This window comes from Mercenaria mercenaria, chromosome 3 (genome assembly GCF_021730395.1).
Source record: "Mercenaria mercenaria strain notata chromosome 3, MADL_Memer_1, whole genome shotgun sequence".
Classification (NCBI taxonomy): domain Eukaryota; kingdom Metazoa; phylum Mollusca; class Bivalvia; order Venerida; family Veneridae; genus Mercenaria; species Mercenaria mercenaria.
The window spans coordinates 17,174,161-17,199,209 of NC_069363.1; the positions used below are offsets into that span (position 1 = coordinate 17,174,161).

Here is a 25,049-nt window from a genome sequence, read left to right on the forward strand (position 1 = left end):
GTATAGTTTGATTTTTTCTCTTGGAAGTTCACTTTATAGACTTGTCTTTGACTAGGGGAGTCAGCATGATAAACTTTACCTTATCTAGCCACTTTGTTGGGTATTGAACCCACATCCAGAAAATACAAAATTTGTATGCTGATACTTACCATTACTATCACGGCTATTTATGCAATACATTTTTGGGTTGCCAAAAAAAAGGTGTATGGTTCTACCTAGGTGCCAGCCCATGCCTGAAGTAATGCCACTGGAAGAGCTCTAAGTCTTGGAGACTTCTTCCACCTTTCAAAGCTGGAAATGTTGTCTTATATATGATTTCATTGTGTCCATGTGACTGAAACTCAGCAAAAGTGAATAAGGAAACAGAGATTGTATTTTATACCTGTTCCTGCAAACCACATCAGGAGGAAACAACAAAGTTGCCATCTCTTCCTGTAATATCAAATTAAAATAATGCTGAAATGGCTGATTTTCATACAGAATCTGCAATAGTTTTTTGTTTTTTTCAGACATATTTTGATTAAATTCTCAGTTTGTACAACTGATACTGCATGAAATGTTTTGTCTGTTTAAACAGAGACTGTTTGTGGAAGTCAGCAGTAAAATCCCACATGCAGCAGTTACAGTGGCTGGATTTTTGTCCAATATTGTGGCAGCCATAATTCATATCTGGGAAGTCTGAGGTTAAAGCACAAAATGCTGAAATTCATGTACATCTCAGTTTGTTAGGAAATAGAAAATAAACAGTTGTTTTAAAACAAAGGCAAATACCAGCATTTACTAGTCTAGTCTGCTTTATTAACATGTATATGCCTTATAAGCTTTATATTCTGTCTAGCTAAGATTCTAGTTTACAAAACGCAGCTCATGCCTTTACTTTTGCACAGATACAAAATATTTAACCCTTATCCTGCTACATTTCTATAATGGACTTGTCCGTCTTTCAATTTGGACAGTACCATTGACTGTTTAAAGGGGTGATTACCTAAAAGATACTGACTGAATAGCAAACAGTGCAGATCATGATCAGACTGCACAGATCAGTTTATTTTGAGTAAATATAATGAAAAGTTAAATGAGAAAGTCTGTATAATGTTTATTGTTTTCAGGTCTGGAATTTTTTGAAACCTCAGCAAAAGAGAACATCAATGTTAAAGCCGTCTTCGAGCGCTTGGTGGATATAATATGCGATAAGATGTCAGAAAGTCTGGACTCAGACCCCACCCTTGTAAGCAGCCAGGCAAAGGGTACACGACTGACAGAGAATCCAAATCCGCAGGCTTCTGGATGCCAATGTTAACAATTCACACACTGTCAAAACTCATATGTAGAAAAAGAAAGGTTAAGATGACGTAGTGAATATGCATACTGACTGTTATTGTAAAGCCACTGTAGAGAGAAATCATGCATAAAAATTGTCATGATCATTATCTACATTTTACCATAGAGTGTTATGAACAAGTTTTCATTCACTGCTGTCAAAAATATTTACACTAGGTTTTTATGAAACTTCATGAAAAGCCACTCTATTTCAGAAAAAAATGTTTTCACAAACCAACCAGAAAATGTAGGGAAGGATTTCTTGGTGAATATAGAAACCGGGACATATTTTGCACACAAAAAAAGTAAAACTTAATTGTTTTATTAAGTAAATTGAGACAAAAAGCGGACAGTGAAATGTAAAAATGTAGAAATACATATTCTGCTTGATATTAAACTGTTGAACAAAATAATGTGTACAATATTTTTAAGGTGGTGAATGTAATCACTTACAAATTGATAGTTAAACTATTCTACAAATTTGTATTTTGAAAGTTTTTTTTCATGAAAGTCTTTATGTAAATGATACGTTCTTCAGAACATTGTTACATTATGCTACATAATATCATGTTAGTCATTTAATAGGCTTTTATACCAGTGCAAGGTATAGATTTGTATAAAAGTTTAAAGTAGCTTTTCTTTGAATTATAAAAATAAAACATGTTTGATACTAATCTGCAGAATACATGATCAATACTTTTTTGTCATCTGTACTGTATAGAATATGTATCATGTAACCATTATTATAAATGCCCAATAATTTTTTCTGTTGTGTATCAAGTCAATAACCTGATAACAAAATCAGCCCTGCTCATATTAACAGACTATTTTTTACGTCTATTCCATTGCGAATTCCAACAATGTCATAGCTCAACTTACTGAAGCTAGTTGAAAAAGTTACTTACTGCCACACTACAAAATGAACTTCTACATTTTACCTCAGTAGATAATATGGAAGGGTACGCTAACTGCCTTTACAGTGTTGTGACCATGTCACTTGGTTTGCACACGATTGCCCGATTAGCACCAGTGATTTGCGTAACTTTGAAGACAGCAGGGGCAGATAACTTACAAATCAGTCTGATATGAATGGATTATTTTTACATCAGAGAGTAAGTTTTATGAAATAGAATACCGAAATATATTGTTCCCTGCAGGTTATAAGGGTTACTTGATCAATAGAATAACAGACTACTGTCTTTTGATATCAATTTTCTCAAGCTCAGCAGATATAGAGGGAAGGGATTTGGAAAACCTCACCAGTCCAGCTCAGTCTCGCCTGATAAAATTAATAGCAGAAGACAATAATGTGTTCGTTGTTTTCTATATACTTATGTTTGAAATTTAGAAATTGTAGAAAAAAATTTCAAGTCTTGTTCAGGTTAGAACAAATACTGTTATAGACTTTAGATGAACTTATTAACTAATTAAAACATGTTCAGTTACATTACTCATTCATCTTACTTGTGTTAGGTATATGTGTATATACTTTTATTTTCAATGTTACATTATTGTGCATGGAACATGTTCTTAATTGCTTTTAGTTTCAAAATATACATATTTCTTGTTAGTACTTCTTCTACATTATAACATTTATTGATTTACATAATAATACAAAGTTTGATAGAACCTGCATGTAAGTATAACTTGTCATTACAAAACAATAAAAAGTCTGCCATGTTGGCTTCTAACGTAATTTCTTAGCCATAACTTGGCGATTACCACTTAGAATAATATATAATGTTGACTTGAAGGGAAGTATATGAAAGACTGTGCTTTAGGAAGCCACAGAAATGAAGACTGCATTGTGGGTTTTACAATCTGCCTTGTTTATAAAACTAGGGGTAAACATCTATCTTATATAATGATACTTGAAATTTGCCAGAAAAATGTGTTTGCATCATTGTTAAACAATTGGTATTGGAAACAAGTAAATGAGCCGCGCCATGAGAAAACCAACATAATGGATTTGCGACCAGCATGGATCCAGACCAGCCTGCGCATCCGCGCAGTCTGGTCAGGATCCATTCTGTTCACTTTTAAAGCCTATTGGAATTGATGAAACTGTTAGCAAAGCCACTATGTTGATTTTCCCATGGCACGGCTCAAATAATAATATGCAAAATCAGCTGATATTTAATTAAGCATCTTTAAGGTATGCCAATGAAAAAAGACTTCATTATTTAGCAGTTAGATTTCAGAAACTGTTGTGATGTTACTGCATGCAATTGTTGAGAACACATGTATACTACAGAGGTTACAGTTTACTGACAGAAACATAATGGGGATCATTTACTCTGTTTATAAATGGGTACCTTCAGGCTGGAGACTGATACGGCCTACATTGAACATTCCACTAATACTTTTAACATATTTTGCTTTTATTAATTCTCAACAAAGTTAAATTTAAAATAGTTTGTAATCTTATCATTTGTCAACCTTATCCTGAAGTCAAAAATTTCTTTCAAGAAGACAGCAAGCATTGTGTTATATTTTAAATATGAAGTTGAATTTTGTTCACTCAAAGGGATCTTACAAATTTGAGCCATCCTTTGTTTATGGGTTAGTAGATAATTGGCTCAGGCTTACTGGAGATATAGCCATAATCATTCAAATATGCTATCTTACATGTTGAGTGTAGTTTATTTAGAAATAATGTTTAAGAAAAGCAAAATATTTCAGAAAACAGTGCTTCAATCAACCATACCCAAATTGTTTTTTTTTTTGTGATCTTATTTTTATGGAGAGAAATTGAACTGTATTTATTATGAACTTTACGCATGCTGTTTTGTTCATTCTGACTGAAATGGCGTCTAATACCAATTTATTGTCGAGCCTGCTTAGTCGTCACTTTTAGCGGGTCTGTGTATTTGCGTGCGTGCATCCGTCTGTCCGATTTTGTCCGGACCATAACATTGACATGCATGGACCAATCCTGTTTATATTTGGCATGAATGTTAACCTCAATGAGAAGGAGTGTCGTGCACAAACCCCATGTTCCTATCTCTTTTAAGGTCAAGGTCATGGAGGTCAAAGGTTAAATTGAAGTTTGTCTGGAGCATTTCTTCTTCATGCATGGTGGGATTTTGATGTAACTTGGCATGAATGTTCACCATTATGAGACAGAGCATCATGCGCAAGAACCAGGTCCCTAGGTCTAAGGTCAAGGTCACACGTAGACAGCTGGCAGGCTCAGCACTGCCCATGGGCATACTTGTTTAGAAAATTACTTCAGCACTGAACATTTTACAGCTTGTTGAGATACCATTTTTAATGGCCCACAGATCATTGCAATATTTTGCAACTTGTTGAGATATTGTTCCAGTGGCTGGCAGATCACTGCAACATTTTACAGCATGCGGAGATATCATTATAAAGGCCAAGCAGGTAGACTGGTTGTGTTCAGTTTACAATATTGCTCTTAGATTTGTCCATTTTTCCCAGATTTAGACTTGTGATTATACTATTAGGTACAATGAAATAATGATTATTTAATGAAAGAAGCTTAGAGTTAATATACATAAAAAGTTGTTGTGAATATATATTTTAGAAAATTTCTGATATAGTGCAATATTGTGTTGATAGCATATACTTAGTGCAAAAATTAACATATTTACATTAAACTAAAGGTTCACAACTTTACATACTGCAGTGTATATAATTATATAGTGTGTTCATTATTGTGAAAAGCAGAGAGTATCATAACTGTTGTAATAGACCCACATAGACCCATGTCTCATATTATTGTTAAACGTATGCTAATGCACATTTTACAAAACGGTATACTTATTATTTCTGTTGATTAATGATCTGTGCAAGAGAGAATGTTATACCGGTAATAGAAATTGTTTATTTTGTACCTTGTAATCTAAGTATTCTCTTTAGCCTAAATATTTATTTGTTTTCCAACACAGTGACTTAGACGAAACATTTTCAAAAGCAGAAGTTGTTTATTAAGGCAGTTATGGTTCTACTGCTTAACATATATATTATATGTGTTTGAACACCATTCCATTCAGCTGGTGTGGGACCAAAAAATTAAATTCCTGTACAAGTTTTAGTTCATTTTTTGTATACATGCTGTATTACATATATTAAAGCATGACATTCCATACTTGTACATTCGGTATTTATACATATGAGCCGTGCCAAGAGAAAACCAACATAGTGGTTTTGCGACCAGCATGGATCCAGACCAGCCTGCGCATCTGCGCAGTCTGGTCAGGATCCGTGCTGTTCGCTTTCAAAGCCTATTGTAATTAGAGAAACACTTAGCGAACAGCATTGATCTTGACCAGACTGTGAGTATGCGCAGGCTGGTCTGGATCCATACTGTCGCAAACCCACTATGTTGGTTTTCTCATGGCATGGCTCAATTATATTTATATATATTATTATGTCTGTTATACTGTTTGTAGTGTTTTTATTAAGAAAGGAGTGAGTGAATTGATAACCTTGTTAACCTACAGTAGTGAATAATTCATGTCAGTATCTAGTTAAAACTTGCAGTAACATGTTCTCTTTAAAATTTAATTAAAATCTCCAAGTTGATTACAATACTGTGATTCCATTTCACATTTTTTGGTACATTTAATTGGGGAAAAAAATCAAAAGTTGAGGTTTATATTTTTTGTGCCATAATTTCAAGCTACACATGATTGTTTTCCTGACAGGACCTTTTCATTGCAAAAAAATAAGATTGTTTGTTGCTAGAGTATAAATACTTAGGATGCAGGGTAATAAATCTTATTCTACAGTACAGTGATAAGGATACCAAGTCTAACATATACATTTCTTTGCACAGAGGTCAGCTTACAAGGGCTAGCAATTTACAGCCGTCATGGGCCCATTCCTTGCTTTTGAAATTATAAGAAATCACTGCATACATATTACTTTCATGACTCGTTTAGACAGGTTGAGAACTGACATTTGGGTAACTCAATTGTAACTGAGAAGTAGTTACAATATTATACACTTCAACTGTCCTTGAAGCATTTTCTGTCATATATGTATTCATTCACTCATATATTACCTAAATGCCAAAGGAAACATGCATAAGTCTGCCAGTTATAGTTGTCTCCCTTTCATTGATTTTACTGTTCCTTCTGTAGCCATGGCATTTATATGTATACATCTCAGCTAGACATAAAAGCAATAAATATTGTCAAATGTAATACTGGTAACCCGCAGATACATTAAACTGTATTGAACTGTACACACAATATCATGAATATTCATTAATATATTTCTACATTAGTTACTTCTAGTGCAAATACTTTATAAGTGTGAATCATTTAGAATAATTGATGTTATTGTTTCTTTGCTTTATAATGAGAAATCCATATTATTTTGTTATAATTTTTTCATAAATTCTATCCATTTCAAAGTTTATTTGGTTGTGTTTTTTGTTGATTTTTTCTTTTTCATAATTTTGCCTTTACAATACTTTTTTCCAGCAATTTACAAAAATGCATTTACATATATTTATATTATATTTAGTTGTTACCTATATTTTCCAGTTTGTTATCTTGCAATTATAAATTGTAAACAGAGAATTTTAGATGCAGCAATTTCAGATCTAGTCTGTACGATATTTCAGAATATGTTGTGAACAGATTATTTCAGTTGTTTTTGCAATCACATATGTCCTTCACATTATATCTGTGTATTTTCTTTCTCTAATTTGTTTATGGTGTGCTTTTATAATTCGTGATTGTTTTGCATTCTTAGAAAATCTCAGAAGATACTTGTTTTGCAATTGCTTGTATCAGATTTGTTTTTTTTTTATACTTCTGTACTATAATGATTTGGAAATTCTCCTGCAGATATTTTGTATTTTGCACATCATGGAGACAAACTGTCTGTAAAAGATAAACGTAAGTTGAGAACAGAGACATGCTTGATAAATCGTTATGGTTACTTTTGTCTGTGATTTTGGTGGAGGCGAGTGATGTCAGTTATATTTGAAAGGTTTATATGAATCTCAAATTTATTGCTGCTGGAATATACAGTTGTGAGAAATTATTTACACACTTATATTTGTTCTACAATTACTTTCAAATCACTTATAAGTCTCATTAGGTGTATTTTCTCTATTTTAAATGTGTTCATTGAACATTTATGCCCCCTACCTGAAATCCTCTCGTGTTCCTTGTAAACAAACATAGTGTAATAGCTCATCACAAAATGTGATAGAAGGTGTTTTTATGTTGTCATGTGTGTTTCACAGTCTAAACTTTCATCTTGTGTTGCTTTTTTCAGTTTATCAAGAGTGTAAAATTCAGTGTGTAGTAACCATTGCTGATTGTGCAGGATCTTTCAAAATACAATGATAGAGTTGAATTTGAATATTCTAAGATTGGATTTTTAAGCAAGGTGAAATAATGAGTTTTGTGTCTATCTTTTTCTGTAAAGACATATTGTATTTAGTCAACTGATTGTGTTTTACTATACGCTCTGTTTCTCAGAGTTGTGTCTTTGTTGTATTTTCTGTGATTGTCTCATTTTGTATGTAGACGTTTGATGCAAAGTTTGGGAGCCCTCTTACTTATATTAATGACTTGTAAATATTGAAAAAATCTAGTAGGTTTGTGTGATTGCTGATAATATCCGACATGTATCTTGAAGACATAGTTTAGGATCTGTGAGTATAAACATGGCATAAAATACCTATCTTTGTTTAAAAAGTTTCCTTAATTCAAAGTAAATACAACAAAAATGCTTAAATGTCTTCTGAAAAAAATGATATGCAATTTTCTTTTAGTAGATCAGTGTTGAAAACAAATATTGTTGTACTTTTGCTGTAGTTTTCACAGAATAATTGTTGTTTTTAGCTCACCTGTCACAAAGTGACAAGGTGAGCTTTTGTGATCGCGCGGTGTCCGTCGTCCGTCCGTGCGTCCGTAAACTTTTGCTTGTGACCACTCTAGAGGTCACATTTTTCATGGGATCTTTATGAAAGTTGGTCAGAATGTTCATCTTGATGATATCTAGGTCAAGTTCGAAACTGGGTCATGTGCCTTCAAAAACTAGGTCAGTAGGTCTAAAAATAGAAAAACCTTGTGACCTCTCTAGAGGCCATATATTTCACAAGATCTTCATGAAAATTGGTCAGAACGTTCACCTTGATGATATCTAGGTCAAGTTCGAAACTGGGTCACGTGACATCAAAATCTAGGTCAGTAGGTCAAATAATAGAAAAACCTTGTGACCTCTCTAAAGGCCATATTTTTCATGGGATCTGTATGAAAGTTGGTCTGAATGTTCATCTTGATGATATCTAGGTCAAGTTCGAAACTGGATCACGTGCGGTCAAAAACTAGGTCAGTAGGTCTAAAAATAGAAAAACCTTGTGACCTCCCTAGAGGCCATATATTTCACAAGATCTTCATGAAAATTGGTCAGAACCTTCACCTTGATGATATCTAGGTCAAGTTCGAAACTGGGTCACATGCCATCAAAATCTAGGTCAGTAGGTCAAATAATAGAAAAACCTTGTGACCTCTCTAGAGGCCATATTTTTCATGGGATCTGTATGAAAGTTGGTCTGAATGTTCATCTTGATGATATCTAGGTCAAGTTCGAAAGTGGGTCACGTGCCATCAAAAACTAGGTCAGTAGGTCAAATAATAGAAAAACCTTTTGACCTCTCTAAAGGCCATATTTTTCATGGGATCTGTATGAAAGTTGGTCTGAATGTTCATCTTGATGATATCTAGGTCAGGTTCGAAACAGGGTCCTGTGCGGTCAAAAACTAGGTCAATAGGTCTAAAAATAGAAAAACCTTGTGACATCTCTAGAGGCCATACTTTTGAATGGATCTCCATAAAAATTGGTCAGAATGTTCACCTTGATGATATCTAGGTCAAGTTCGAAAGTGGGTCACGTGCCATCAAAAACTAGGTCAGTAGGGCAAATAATAAAAAAACGTTGTGACCTCTCTAGAGGCCATACTTTTCATGGGATCTGTATGAAAGTTGGTCTGAATGTTCATCTTGATGATATCTGGGTCAAGTTTGAAACTGGGTCAACTGCGGTCAAAATCTAGGTCAGTAGGTCTAAAATTATTAAAATCTTTTGACCTCTCTAGAGGCCATATTTTTCAATGGATCTTCATGAAAATTGATCTGAATGTTCACCTTGATGATATCTAGGTCGGTTTTGAAACTGGGTCACATGCGGTCAAAAACTAGGTCAGTAGGTATAAAAATAGAAAAACCTTGTGACCTCTCTAGAGGCCATATTTTTCATGAGATCTTCATGAAAATTAGTGAGAATGGTCACCTTGATGATATCTAGGTAAAGTTCAAAACAGGGTCACGTACCTTCGAAAACTAGGTCAGTAGGTCAAATAATAGAAAAACCTTGTGACCTCTCTAGAGACCATATTTTTCAATGGATCTTCATGAAAATTGGTTAGAATTTTTATCTTGATAATATCTAGGTCAAGTTCAAAACTTGGTCACATGAGCTCAAAAACTAGGTCACTATGTCAAATAATAGAAAAAACAACGTCGTACTCAAAACTGGGTCATGTGGGAAGAGGTGAGCGATTCAGGACCATCATGGTCCTCTTGTTATTAGGTCAGAAATGATATGGTAACTCTTTGCAGATTTGACACCGAAAGTGTAAAAAGTACCTGGTTATATACGGGTAACTATTCATTTTAACTGTTCTTTTTAACAACGAACATACATGTTTGGAATTTATGAATGAGTAAATAGAAAGGTTAAAGTGGCATGCTTAATGCTGTTTCATGATAAATGTTTGGAATACTAAATTTATGGAGTACTTTAAAACAGAAGATAGCCTTGACTTCAGTAGATGTAGACTGTATGGAAATCAATACTGGTATTTTCCTTGTAGTAAATTCACACTGTAATTTACAGACAGTATCTAGGTTAAAGCACTGTATAGCTGTGTAATGTATTCATTATGTAGATTTTTCATGACTGTACATGTACATTGTTCTGTTTTACATATATTAGATATATTAGTGAGAGTGAAATCATAAATAAAAGTTGATGGTTAGCACTTTAAAACTTGTTAATGATATCTGTACTCCCTCAGAATAAGCCTAGTGTCACCACCTGAAATCTGTTTGTCTTTATAACGAGACCTTGAACTTGTCTACTACAAATCTGCACAGGTGTACTGATTGTGTTATATTTACTTACACAGCAAACATTTCTTTCAGTATCTGCTTCAGGATAAAGTACAAACTTGTAAAAGACTTAAGAGTTGGGTCCATATTTTTATAAGGAATTAGAACATCACCAACACATTGAAAAAAAGAGTTGTTTTGCATGAAAATTGAATATAAAACATGTACAGTGCATTCGCGGTGCTACGAATCGCAATTTAACGAAATACTGGTATACTACGAAAAGGTGTTGTGGTCCCGGCTCCTTTCCTTCTTATTTCTATGTTACAAAGTCGCGGTTTTACGAAAATGCAATTTTACGAAAAATGCGCTCCTACGAATGTATTGTTATGCCCTTAAAGCCTGTTTTCAACTTGTTTTAGTTGCAATTTTACGAATACCTGTATCGTCTAAATTTTCACACCTTCCATAACGGCGTGAAAAACGCTTAAGAGTGGAAATTGTCACTATCAATTAGCTGGGCGTTAACAGTAATTACAGTGAGAAAACTTAGTAATTAAATTCGAAATATAAATGCTGTACACTATGACACAATTTAGTGGTTATTTTTTTCTCCTATAACTATCAGATCGGATGGCATGCCAGCCGCACTTACTTCGATATCTATACGTCTCAAACAGTCACTGTATAAAGAAAATAAAAAAAATTCTAAGTGCTGATCGTCTGTAAATTGTCATTTTATTATTCCGAAAAATTCAGTGTATGGTAGCTGAATCGGAATAGGCAATTGCGATTTTTGTTCTCGTGCAACAATGTACCCTGTATATTTTTTATGTACAGTGAAAAAAGGTGAAGAAACAAAACGGATTTAAAGTTCTTGATACCATCTGAGTTCAGATTCGAATAAGATTTGTAGAAAACCCAGATGTACATATAAAATTGGTATACATGTACTCCGATACGAAAATCACATGTTTAAATACCACTGGTTACGATGTGTAAATATTAAGGTGCTGTATAGCGAAATTTCCTATACTGCGCTTGAACGAAAATGCGATATTACGAAAAAAACGGCCAATCCCTTGGCTTTTCGTAGGATCGCGATTGTACTGTATATTATTCAACAAAACGATTATCAGGTAATTGATACATGCCATGAATTTTGGAAAAGAACTGCATGAAGGGACCACACTTTACAATATATATTTTCTTTTTCATGGATGAATCGTGTTGATATCATAAATGTCATGACATTAATTTCTTGATTTAGTTGCAAATGGCAGTTGATGGACCAATGGAAAAAGGGTTAAATCAATGAAAAACTTATGTATCAATTTTAGGGCTTGGATGTTATTGCAGGTACATAAAAAGGTACACATTTTACAGTTCTAGAACTATAGTATTTTAGTTAAAAAAACTTTGAACTGTGCAGAAGTATGACTCCCTCCTGGAGTTGATTTTGGGATTGTAAGGCATGCATCAATAAAATTACAATTGCCTAGTTGCATAATAATTATTTTTTTGCTGTTCAGTTTTCTTATAAAGCACTGCTTTTAAGCTCACCTGAGCAATGCTCGGGTGAGTTATTGTGATCGCTTGATGTCCGGCGTCTGTCTGTCTGTCTGTTGTCTGTCAACATTTAGCTTGTGTATGCGATAGAGGCTGTAATTTTCAACTGATCTTCATGAAATTTGGTCAGAATGATTACCTTGATGAAATCTAGGCCAAGTTCGAAAATGGGTTATCTGGGGTCAAAAACTAGGTCACTAGGTCAAATCAAAGAAAAACCTAATGTATGTGATAGAGGCTGTATTTTTCAATTGATCTTCATGAAATTCGGTCAGAATGATTGCCTTGATGGAATCTAGGTCAAGTTCGAATATGGGTTATCTGGGGTCAAAAACTAGGTCACTAGGTCAAATCAAAGAAAAACCTAGTGTATGTGATAGAGGCTGTATTTTTATGGCCCCCTTCAAAGAAGGAGGGGTATATTGTTTTCTCAAGAATGCTTTGGCTTAGTATCATGAAAGTCGATAGGAAGGTTGGTCATTACCTGCAGATGACCCCTATTGATTTTGAGATCTGTATGTCAAAGGTCAAGGTCAAAGTGACCCTGAACAGTTGAACGGTTTCCGGATGATAACTCAAGAACGCTTGGGCCTATATCATGGAAGTTGATAGAGAGGTTGGTCATGACCAGCAGATGACCCCTATTGATTTTGAGGTCAGTATGTCAAAGTTCAAGGTCACAGTGACCCGGAACAGTTAAATGGTTTCTGGATGATAACTCAAGATTGCTTGGGCTTAGGATCGTGAAATTTGGTAGGAAGGTAGGTCATGACCAGCAGATGACCCCTATTGATTTTGAGGTCAAAGGTCAAGGTCACAGTGACCAGGAACAGTAAAACGGTTTCCGGGCGATAACTCAAGAACGCTTGGGCTTAGGATAAGGAAAATTGATAGGGAGATTGATCATGACCAGCAAATGACCCCTATTGATTTTGAGTTCATTTGGTCAAAGTTCAAGGTCAGATTGGCCAGGAACAGTTAAACGGTTTCTGGATGATAACTTGAGAACGCTTAGGCCAAGGGTCATGAAAGATGATAGAGAGGTTCATCATGACCAGCAGATGACCCCTATTGATTTTTAGCCCACCATCATCAGATGGTGGGCTATTAAAATCACTCTGCATCCGTGGTCGGTCTGTCTGTCATTCCATCCGTCCGTCCGTTAACAATTTCTCGTTATCGCATCTCCTCAGAAACTACTGGGGGGATTTTGACCAAACTTTGTCAGAATGATGTATTGGTACCCTAGTTGTGTCCCCCTGAAAATCAGACTGGTTCAACAATTTATGAGTGAATTATGGCCCTTTGTTTATTTCTATAATTTATATAGATTTATATAGGGAAAAACTTTGAAAACCTTCTTGTCCAAAACCACAGAGCCTAGGGCTTTGATATTTGGTATGAAGCATCATCTAATGGTCCTCTACCAAGATGATTCAAATTATTTCTCTGGGGTCAAATATGGCCGCGCCCTGGGGGTCACATGGTTTATATAGACTTACATAGGGAAACACTTTGAATAACCTCTTGTCCAAAACCACAGGGCCTAGGGCTTTGATATTTTGTATGTGACATCATCTAGTGGTCTTCAACTAAGATTGTTCAAATTATACCCTTAGGGTCAAATATGGCCCCGCCCTGGGGGTCATATGGTTTACATAGACTTATATAGGGAAAAACTTTGAAAATCTTCTTGTCCAAACCACAAAGCCTAGGGCTTTGATACTTGTAATGTAATCATCTAGTGTTCTCTACCAAGTTTGTTCAAATTATCCTCCTAGGGTTAAATATGGCCCCGCCCTGGGGGTCACATGGTTCATATAGACTTATATAGGGAAAAGCTTTTAAAATGTTCTTGTCAGTACCTACAACATTCAAACTTGGACCACATATATATTTTTGAGTGGCAAGATGAACCTTGACATGAGTTGACCTTGATTTTGACCTAGTGACATACTTTCACATTTCTGTAGCTACAGCCTTCAGATTTGGACCACATGTATATTTTTAGCCCACCATCATCAGATGGTGGGCTATTCAAATCACTCTGCGTCCGTGGTCCGTTGTCCGTCCGTCCGTCCGTCATTCCGTCTGTCCTTCTGTTAACAATTTCTCGTTATCGCATCTCCTCAGAAACTACTAGGGGGATTTTAACTAAACTTTGTCAGAATGATGTATTGGTACCCTAGTTGTGTCCCCCTGAAAATCAGACTGGTTCAACAATTTTTAAGTAAGTTATGGCCCTTTGTTTATTTCTATAATTTACATAGATTTATATAGGGAAAAACTTTGAAAATCTTCTTGCCCAAAACCACAGAGCCTAGGGCTTTGATATTTGGTATGAAGCATCATCTAGTGGTCCTCTACTAAGATGATTCAAATTATTTCCCTGGGGTCTAATATGGCCCGGCCCCGGGGGTCACATGGTTTATATAGACTTATATAGGGAAAAACTTTGAAAAACCTCTTGTCCAAAACCACAGGGCCTAGGGCTTTGGTATTTTGTATGTGACATCATCTAGTGGTCTTCTACTAAGATTGTTCAAATTATCCCCCTAGTGTCAAATATGGCCCCGCCCCGGGGGTCACATGTTTTACATAGACTTATATAGGGAAAAACTTTGAAAATCTTCTTGTCCAAACCACAAAGCCTAGGGCTTTGATATTTGTAATGTAGCATCATCTAGTGGTTCTCTACCAAGTTTGTTAAAATTATCTCCCTAGGGTCAAAGATGGCCCCGCCCCAGAGATCACATGGTTCATATAGACTTATATAAGGAAAAGCTTTTAAAAACTTCTTGTCAATAACCTACAACATTCAAATTTGGACCACATGTATGGTTTTGAGTGGCAAGATGAACCTTGACATGAGTTGACCTTGATTTTGACCTTGTGACCTACTTTCACATTTCTGTAGCTACAACCTTCAAATTTGGACCACATGCATAGTTTTGTGCACTGAAATAAACTTTGACCTTGACATTGAACTAGTGACCTACTTTCACATTTTTGAAGGTACATGTGGGCTTCAAATTTGGACCACATGCATAGTTCCGTGTTTCGAAATGAAATTTGACCTTGATTTTGACCCAGTGACCTACTTTCACATTTCTGTAGCTACAGCCTTCAAATTTGGACCACATGCATGGTTTTATGTACCGAAACAAACTTTGACCTTTACATTGACCTAGTGACCTACTTTCACATTTTTGAAGGTACAAGCTTCAAATTTGGACCACATGCATAGTTCTGTATTCCGAAATAAGATTTGACCTTGATTTTGACCTAGTGACCTACTTTCACATTTCTCAAGCTACAGCCTTCAAATTTGGACCACATGTATGGTTTTGTGTACCGAAACAAACTTTGACCTTTACATTGACCTAGTGACCTACTTTCACATTTTTGAAGTTACAGGCTTCAAATTTGGACCACATGCATAGTTTTTTATTCCGAAATAAAATTTGACCTTGATTTTGACCTAGTGACCTATTTTCACATTTCTCAAGCTACAGCCTTCAAATTTGGACCACTTGCATAGTTTTGTATACCGAAATGAACTTTGACCTTAAGATTGACCTAGTGACCTACTTTCACATTTCTGTAGCTACAGGCTTCAAATTTAGACCACATGCATAGGATTGTGTACCAAACAAACTTTGACCTTGACATTGACTTAGTGACCTACTTTCACATTTTGAAGGTACAGGCTTCAATTTTGGACCACTTGCATACATTTGTGTTCTGAAGTGAAATTTGACCTTGATTTTGACCTAGTGACCTACTTTCACATTTCTCAAGCTACAGGCTTCAAATTTGGACCACTTGCATAATTTTGTATACCGAAATAAACTTTGACCTTAAGATTGACCTAGTGACCTACTTTCAAATTCTTCAAACTTGATGTACATGCATAGTTTTGTGTACAAAGAACTTTGTCCTTGAAATTGATCTAGTGACCTATTTTCACATTTTTCAAGCTACAGCTTCAAATTTAGACCACATGCACAGTGTTGTGTACGGAAATGAAAGTTGACCTTGAGCTAGTCAATAAGTCTTGAAATTTGGAACACACAAAAATGGCACATTGGTGGGCGCCAAGATCACTCTGTGAACTCTTGTAAGGTCAGTAGATCAAAGGTCAAGGTTACAGTGACCCAGAAAATTTAAACCGTTTCCAGACAATAACTTCAGAACACTTGGGCCTAAGATCATGAAACTTGATAGGGAGGTTGCTCATGACCTGTAGATGACCCCTATAGATTTTGAGGTCTGTAGGCTAAAGGTCAAGGTCACATTGACCCCGAACAGTTGAACCGTTTCCGGACGATACCTTGAGAATGCTTGGGCCTAGGATCATTAAACTTAATAGGGAGGTTGATCATGACCAGCAGATGACCCCTGTTGATTTTGAGTTCAATAGATCAAATGTCACATTGAACCAGAACAGTAGAACTTTTGTTTACAGTGAGCAAATAATTTCTGTTCCTTGTGTAATTACTGAATGCATCAAGGGGGCATTTCGTGTCCGACGAGCTCTTGTTCAATTGATCTTCATGAAATTTGGTCAGAATGATTGCCTTGATGAAATCTAGGTCAAGTTTGATAATGGGTCATCTGGGGTCAAAAACTAGGTCACTAGGTCATATCAAAGAAAATACTTGTTTAAACTCAAGAGACCACATTTTGGTCCAGTCCTAATGAAAATTGGCCAGAGTATTTGTTTCTATGAAATCACTAGGTCAGACATGTTTTCACTGTAATGGTGTGTTTCTCAGGTGAGCGACCTAGGGCCATCTTGGCCCTCTTGTTTAATATGATTTGGTACTGGTCATTTTAATAATTTTAAACTTGAACAGAAGCCTTTTTTTCTCCAAAGGAATACAATAGACAAAGCAAGTGCATTAGAAGATTGTTCAGATTATTTTGATTTGTCATAAAACATGGCTGCTAGGGGGAGTTGTCACTTTTTTCCTATATATATATACCAGTAATGAAAACTTAAAAAATGTTCTTGCCAGAAACTGCTGGCCCAGTTTTAAAACCAATTTTACACATGTTTCTTGGGTGACCTTTTATGAAGATTATACAAAGTATTCTGTTTCATCAAAAAACAGCCGCTGGGGTTCATTCGCCATCAACAGTTTCTTTAAACTTACAGCATCTCTAAAACCATTGAATGGATTTTGATGAAACTTTTATAAAGTTTACACAAATGATCTCTGGGTAGCCCTTTTTCAAAGTTGTTCAAATGCTTCTGGTTCATTGAATGGATCCCCGTCCCTAGATTTGCCACCTAATGCCACTCTTTGCCACTTATTTTCATGAAAAAAGGGTGGCAGTTGGTGGAAATAGGTGGCATTAGTTGGCGTTTGGTGTAATTCAGCTCTTTTTTCACCTAAGTGGTAAATTTGCCACCAAAAGCCACTTTATTTTGGTGGCATTTAGGTGGCATTAGGTGTAAATTTGAACATAGTTTTTCTTTATGGTGGTAGAAAGGTGTAAAATTGGTGGAAAGTATAACATAGTTTTTTTTCATGGTGGAAATCGAGTGGCGTTTAGTGGAAAATAGGGACTTAGCAAATTTTCTTGGTGGCGAATAGGTGGAAAAGAAACTTAGAAATTTTTGTGATGTTTGATTTAAAAGAGAACTGTAAGACATTGGATTACCCTGTACAAAAATCTTCACATGGACTCAGGTTGGAATCAAGGTATAATGGACTTCAGGCCTAATTGACACGGAACCTGACTTTGCTAAAACTGCACATTGACAACAGCTCGTAGAACACAAAATGCTCCCCGCCCCCATTTGATGCGTTCAGTAACTGTACAAGAAACAGAAATCATTTGGTCACTGTGCACTGGACGTTTGATGTACTACCTTTAAATCAATAATTATGGGCCATTTACCAGTCATAAGTGACTTCTGTATGGAATGTGATCTTAGACCAAAGCATTCTCTAGTTATTGGGCAAAAAAAGTTCTAGTGTTCTGGGTCAATGTGACCTAGACCTTTGACCACTGACTGACCTCAAAATCAGTAGGGGTCCTCTGCCGGTCATGATCAACCTCCCTATGTAGTTTCATGATCCTAGGTCAAAGAGTTCTCAAACTAACATCCGGAAACAGCTTAACTGTTCCAGCTCACTGTGACCTTGACCTTTGACCTACTGAACTAAAAATCTATAGGAGTTATCTGCTAGCTATGTTTAACCTTCCCATTCACTTTCCTGATCCTAGGCTCAAGAGTATTAGAGTTATCATCTAGAAACTGTTCAACTGTTCCAGGTCGCTGTGATTTTGACCTTTGACCTACTGGCCTCCAAGTCAATATGGGTCACTGCTGGTCATGACCAACCTACATATAAAGTTTCATGATCTTAGGCCCAAGCATTCTTGTGTTATCATCCGGAAACCAATTGGTCAACATACCAAATGACCGACAGACTGACCAACATCTGCAAAACAGTATACCCAGGCTCCGTCTTCAAAGGGTTTCATTAAAATCAGAATAAGTCTATGCTGACTCTAGCTGGACAAAAATAATATTCAGAATGGTATACAGAAAATTTGAATTTTCGTTCTTTTGTGAGACAGAATATTTATTGCTTATTATAGCTTTGCATTATATTCAATGAAAGACAGAAAAGGTGGAAAATAGGTGGCAACTAGTGGAAATTGGCTGTTCTAGCTGAATCTGAAAAGATCATTTTTAAATGTGTCTGCAGTGTATTATTCTTGCATGAGAGAAAGTTGGTTAAAGATAAGATTAATGATAGATCAAGTTACAAGCTCCCACACAAATGTATAGAAACAACCCCAGGTGGAATTTGGGTCAGTTAAGATTTATATATGCAGGCAAACATCAGGTCAGATGCAAAGAAATAGTTCTTGCCTATTCTCTTCATTAATTGAAAAAAAAGAAGTGTTTATAAAAAGGATGTTTTTACAATAGCTTTTCAACTTAAGTATTTGACACCTTCTTTAGCTGACCAAGAAAGTGTATGTGTGGAATCAATTTATCTGTGTAGTAATACCAAAGTTTGAAATCTGGCATTTGATGAGTCAGCCTGGGAGAAACTGGAAACACATTGTGAGAGGTAACAATATCATACTGTTTATTTTTTTTAATTATTACTGTCTTTAACATTGTCTTAATTACTCTAAACAAATACTTGAATTTGAAACAACATTTACCAAACTGCTTTGAATTAAAGTAAAAAAATCTCCTTCTATGTCTTCGGAAGTTTGGCAGATGGATAAATCCCAGATATATTTTCTGGAATATAGCTCAATCATGTTTATAACACTGTTTGTAAAATTGTATCATTTTGTAATTATTTACATTATTGATTAGCACTTAGGATACAATATGTACTTTAAACTGTTCATACCAGGTACCTTCTGTGAAAAAAGTGCAACTTTGTGACATGATATTTCTGCCTGACTGTATATACCTGAGCAGCACACAGCTTATTACTGCATAAAAGAAACATATCAAGATAATTTTGAATCAGGTAAATATTATGTTTTTATAAAAGCTAATGTTTAAATAACCCTTATTTTTTAAAGAAATACACCAATTAATAGAAATTCCTGGCATATTATATGATAAATATTAATTATAAATGTGATGAAAAACTCAAGTGCTATTACTACCTTTTGCCAAAGGCGGAGTGATATTATTTTTGGCGTTGTCCTTTCTTTTTTATCTGTCCGTCGGATTAACTGAAAATGCTTGTAATTGGAATAATATTTTTATAGCTTTGTCTATAGAATCACTAAACCTCATGTAATTATTATAAGCTCATTAACACTGCTTAACACTGCTAAGTTATTTACCTAATAAAAGAAGAATTTCCCCTTGATTTGGTTAAAAATAGGGATTTTTCCTGCATCTATTGATGGATCTTCATGAAACTACAAAAATGTAGATCACTACAGGGCATGTGCATGTGCAATTTCCATCAGGATCACTTCAGTAACCAAAGTTATTGCCCTTTAATTGTTTTTCAATCCATAAATTCCTACATAACAAATAATCCATTGATAAATATTCATGAAATTTGACACAAGAGTAAATCACCTTAGAGCAATTGTGCTTCCACATCTTTCATCAATTCTCAAGTTCTTGTTATTGATTCAAGATGCATATATTTCCACAAAACAATGTACTAACCGTTTGAGTGAATAGAATTTTTTCTACAATGTAGATTTTGATGAAACTTCTCATAATAAAGATGTTGCATATTACTGTGAAATCATTTTTATTTGCGTAGAACGAATTTTCGTGTATTTCGCGCTAGAACCAATGGGTGAATTTAAGACCGCGCTGTTATTTATTTATTCATTTATAAATTGAAAATGTGCGAATTAAAGCCCGCGCGAAACAGTCCTTTTTACGTTTGCTTGAAATTTGATGCCAGCGAATTTAAATGATTTCACAGTTTTTGGCATAGATTAAGTTTGTAGAGTTCTTTGTTATGTCAGTGAGTTACAGTTTAGTCTTTCGATTTCATATATTTTCTAGAGGAAATTTACAATTTTCTGCAAAATTATTCAGAATGTTAGAAAAATATATCTATTAATAGATGACATTGTATGGTTTGCTGTTACAGATTGTGTGCTGGAAAAATGGCCTTACATCCAAAGGAGTGAAATTTGGAGAGTCATTCGCCATCTACTTAAGCCATCCTGGAATATGAAAAAATAAGACTGCATTGACAACATCCTGATCCTCGTGTTCAGATCTTTTGTGATTTCTTGTGAAGAGTCTTTGATTTTTCATAAAAATAAAAAATATATTAATATAATTTGATTTTTGCTTACTACTGAGTTTTTTCAGATTCAGCAGGTGCAGCCGATTTCCACTAGTTGCGACGTATTTTCCTTATATTGCCAGCTATTTGGTGGCATTTAGTGGAAAATAGGACTACCACCATAGTGGCGTTTTGGTGAAATTTTGTCTGCTTACTGCCACCTGTTAGGTGGCGATAGGTGGAAGTAAGTGGCGTTTAGTGGAAAATATTTTTACACCATAATGGTGGCATTTTAGTGGTAATTTGTCTAAATACTCCACTTACTGCCACCACGAAGGTGGCTATTGGTGGAATTAAGTGGCAAACAAATTTACCACCATAATGGTGGCATATTTGTGTAAAACTGTCTAAATACTCCACTTATTGCCACCTAAAGGTGTACACAAGTGGAAAGAGGTGGAATTTAGTGTAAAACGGGTTTGCCACTGTCCTGTTCATTTTTTCACCATTTTGGTGTCATTTTAGGTGGCATTTTGGTGGAAAATTGTCTAAATACTCCACCATTGAAAAGGGTGGCATTATAGTGGCAAATCTAGGGACGGGTCACTATGGTTAAAATAGGTTTTCAGCTATCAAACTTTATTACTGGTAATAACAGGGTTTGACTCTCTACCGTAATTGTTCAAATTATTGCCCTAAGGTCAGAAATGGCAACGCCCCCGAGTGTGAGATATATATATACTGTATCTTTGAACATAAGAAACTTTGAAAATCTTCTCTGAATCCATAATAGCTAGAGCCTTGATATTTATTTAAACGTAACTCTCTACTTGTACCATTACGTTATACAAACACACTTGAAGCCTCTTAGTCAGGTGAGCACTTTAGGGTCTAAGACCCTCTTGTTTGTTGTTATATCTGTCAAATGTAAAAATTGGACACAGTATTTAATGCCCATTTACTTTAAATAAAATATAACAACCATGACAGTTAAAAGAAAATAATCTTAACATAAAGATACATATTGAGGGCAACTGAGAGCAGGCCGCTATGTAGAAAGTCATGCTATGTGCAGGATTAAACCATTTTGAGACCAACCTTGCACTCTTCAGGATATAGAATACATCCTTATTTGGCTAGAACACACCTTTATTTGGATAAAACACATCCTTATTTGGATAGAATGCATCCTTATTTGGATAGAACACATCCTTATTTGGATAGAACGCATCCTTATTTGGATAGAACGCATCCTTATTTGGATAGAACGCATCCTTGTTTGGATAGAACACATCCTTATTCAGACATGGGATACTACTCCTCACATGTACATCAGTTCATTATCAGATTTGTGTTGAGAAATATGCACAAGATTTTTTTGCACACCAGCAACAAGCATATATATGAAGCTATACGTAGATTAATTTCAAACCACTGAACTTTGAATAGTGCAAAGAAGAGAGTTGAATGTTTTTGTTGTTGTTTTTTTGCACATGTGGAGACTCCTGCTAGACTACCCAATTACTACCAATTGAGTTAGGTAGAAGTACTGCTTATTTTTGGTTTGGTGTGAAAATCAGTATTTGGGATTATATTGGTGTTACAGGATGTATTTAGTCTTTATTCATCAAACACAGTACAAATTCAGTCCTCCCTAAAGGGATATAGGTCAAAGTCTACTCGAGCCATTTCACTCTGCCAAGTCACACCCAGAGAAAGCTTAACCCTTACCCTGCTAAATATCTAAAATGGACCAGTCCATCATTCAATTTGGGCCATACCACTTATTATTCAAAGGGGTGTTCACTGAAAAATTACTGACTGAATAGCGAACAGTGCAGACCATGATCAGACTGCACGGATGTGCAGGCTGATCTTGGTCTGCACTGGTCGCAAAGGCAGAATCACTTGCCGCCAGCAGGCTAAGGGTTAAACAATAAGGTCAAGTCTTACTGCAGAGAAAACTACATCAGGCCATTTCTCACGATAATAAGTATTCATTGGAGACTAATTTTCATGGATTTGTAAATTCACAAAATAAAAACCCAATGAGAAAACAAGAGCTCGTAGAACACGAAAATGCCCCCCTTCATGCATTCAGTAACTGCACAAGGAACAGAAATTATTTGGCCACTGCACTGGACATTTGAGGTACTGACCTCAAGTAAATAATTATGGGTCTTTTACCAGACATAAGTGACCTCTGTATCAAATGTGACCTTAAACTAAAAGCATTCCCTAGTTATTTGGCAAAACATGTTCTACTGTTTTGTGTCAATGTGACCTCGACCTTTGACCTACTGACCTCAAAATCAATAGGGGTCATCTGCTGGTCATGATCAACCTCCCTTTCAAGTTTCATGATCCTAGGCCCAAGCATTCTCAAGTTATCTTCCGGAAACAGTTTAATTGTTCTGGGTCACTGTGACCTTGACCTTTGACTTACTGACCTCAAAATCAATAGGGGTCATCTGCTGGTCACGACCAACATCCCTTTCAACTTTCATGGGCCCAAGCATTCTTGAGTAATCATCTGGAAACCGTTTAACTGTTCCAGGTCACTGTAACCTTGACCTTTGACATACTGGCCTCAAAATCAATAGGGATCATCTGCTAGTCATGACTAACATCCCTATCAACTTTCATGATCCTAGACCCAAGCATTCTTGAGTTATCATTCCAGAAACCGTCTGTTCTGGGTCACTTTGACCTACTGACCTCATCATCTGCTGGTCATGACCAACATCCCTGTCAACTTTCATGACCCTGGACCCAAGCGTTCTTGAGTTATCATCCGGAAACTGTTTAACTGTTCCGGGTCACTGTGACTTTCACCTTTGGCCTTCTAACCTCAAAATCAATAGGGGTCATCTGCTGGTCATGACCAACCTCCCTATCAGCTTTCATAATCCTAGGCCCAAGCATTCTCAAGTTATCTTCCGGAAACAGTTTAATTGTTCTGGGTCAATTGAACAAGAGCTCGTCGGACACGAAATGCCCCCTTGATGCATTCAGTAATTACACAAGGAACAGAAATTATTTGCTCACTGTAAACAAAAGTTCTACTGTTCTGGTTCAATGTGACCTTTGACATAATGACCTCAAAATCAATAGGGGTCATCTGCTTGTCAAGACCAACCTCCCTATCAACTTTCATGATCCTAGACCCAAGCGTTCTCGAGTTATCATCCTGAAACAGATTTGTCTACATACAGACTGACCATCTGCAAAACAATATACCCCTCCTTCTTTGAAGGGGGGCATAATAAAATTCACATTTATTTCAAGTTGCGATCCACAAATTCATGTCTCTTAAAACATGTTGTGTTTCTTTAGGGAAAGCTAAAACTGCAAGCTAAGTCCACTACAACAACAGGCCAAGTCTTATTTCTGAGAAAACTACTGTAAGCCAAGTCATCGAGAGAGAATGGTGCAAATGTAGGCAAAGTTTTTATTCAGAGAAAACTACATCTATAGGCCAAGTCCTCAACTATCAAAACCAAAATCTTTCAGTGCCATGCGGCAGCCATAGAAGTCTCCCCTTACTTGGATTCAGTGTTGTTATGTTGTCTGGTCCTTTGGAATCATTTTGCACTCAGTCAAACAGAGTCTGCTAGTCAAACAGTCTGCTAGTCAAACAGTCTGCTATTACTTTGCTTCATTTTTGGTTGCATTCTATGCTTCCTTAGGATCTTTAACTATTGCAACAGCAGTCTTCAAGTGCCGTGTGGCAGCAGTAGAGAGTCTCCTCATAATTGGATTCAGTGTTGTTATATTTTCAGGTCCTTTGAGGTCATGCTAGTCCACTCAATATCTGTGTAATAGAATCCTACTTAGGCCATTGCTAGAGGGCATGAAGGGTCTTGCACTTTCTATTATTCCTCATGAACAAGCTTGATCAAACTGAGTAAAAAATTGCTATTATTATTCTTGCTTGCATACTATGCTTCAAATGTTCTAATTTTTGACTGTCAAGGGTCATAAATGCGATCTAAACACAAGGTTCACAACTTTACATGCTGAATAAAATCTCTATAATGTTTGATGACACTAGGTCAAATAATTTTCGTGATATCCACGACACATATTTTGACTGACAAATGGAAGTGCCCCCAAAAAGTTTTTGTGTGTGCAGGGAGGGATTATATGGGGGCTCAAAAACTACAAAGGCTACTGTGAACATAATTTCTATCCTCTATGGCACTACAAAAGTTCACCTACTCCGCAGGTCACTTGGCAAAACCACTCGTCTCGTATCCATTACTAAAAATATCTTAAGGATGTACGAGCGTTTTTT

At 35.9% G+C, this 25,049-nt stretch overlaps 1 protein-coding gene and 1 long non-coding RNA gene across 5 annotated transcripts in view; both read left to right on the forward strand.

The window, feature by feature from the left end:
* LOC123525359 (ras-related protein Rab-3) overlaps positions 1-10,354 on the forward strand; it is a 65,496-nt gene extending 55,142 nt beyond the window's left edge. For all 4 annotated transcript variants that reach the window (XM_045304336.2, XM_045304334.2, XM_045304335.2 and 1 more), the window contains exon 5: positions 1,110-10,354. In XM_045304336.2, the coding sequence (XP_045160271.1) occupies positions 1,110-1,300 (191 nt within the window). In that variant the 3' untranslated portion in view covers positions 1,301-10,354. The remainder of the gene's footprint in view (positions 1-1,109) is intronic.
* Positions 10,355-18,741: 8,387 nt separating this feature from the next.
* On the forward strand, positions 18,742-20,806 carry LOC128555510 (uncharacterized). The gene is made up of 3 exons (XR_008370121.1): positions 18,742-19,093; positions 19,391-19,510; positions 20,612-20,806. It is a non-coding gene; the product is annotated as an uncharacterized LOC128555510 (long non-coding RNA).
* The last annotated feature ends 4,243 nt before the right edge of the window (positions 20,807-25,049 follow it).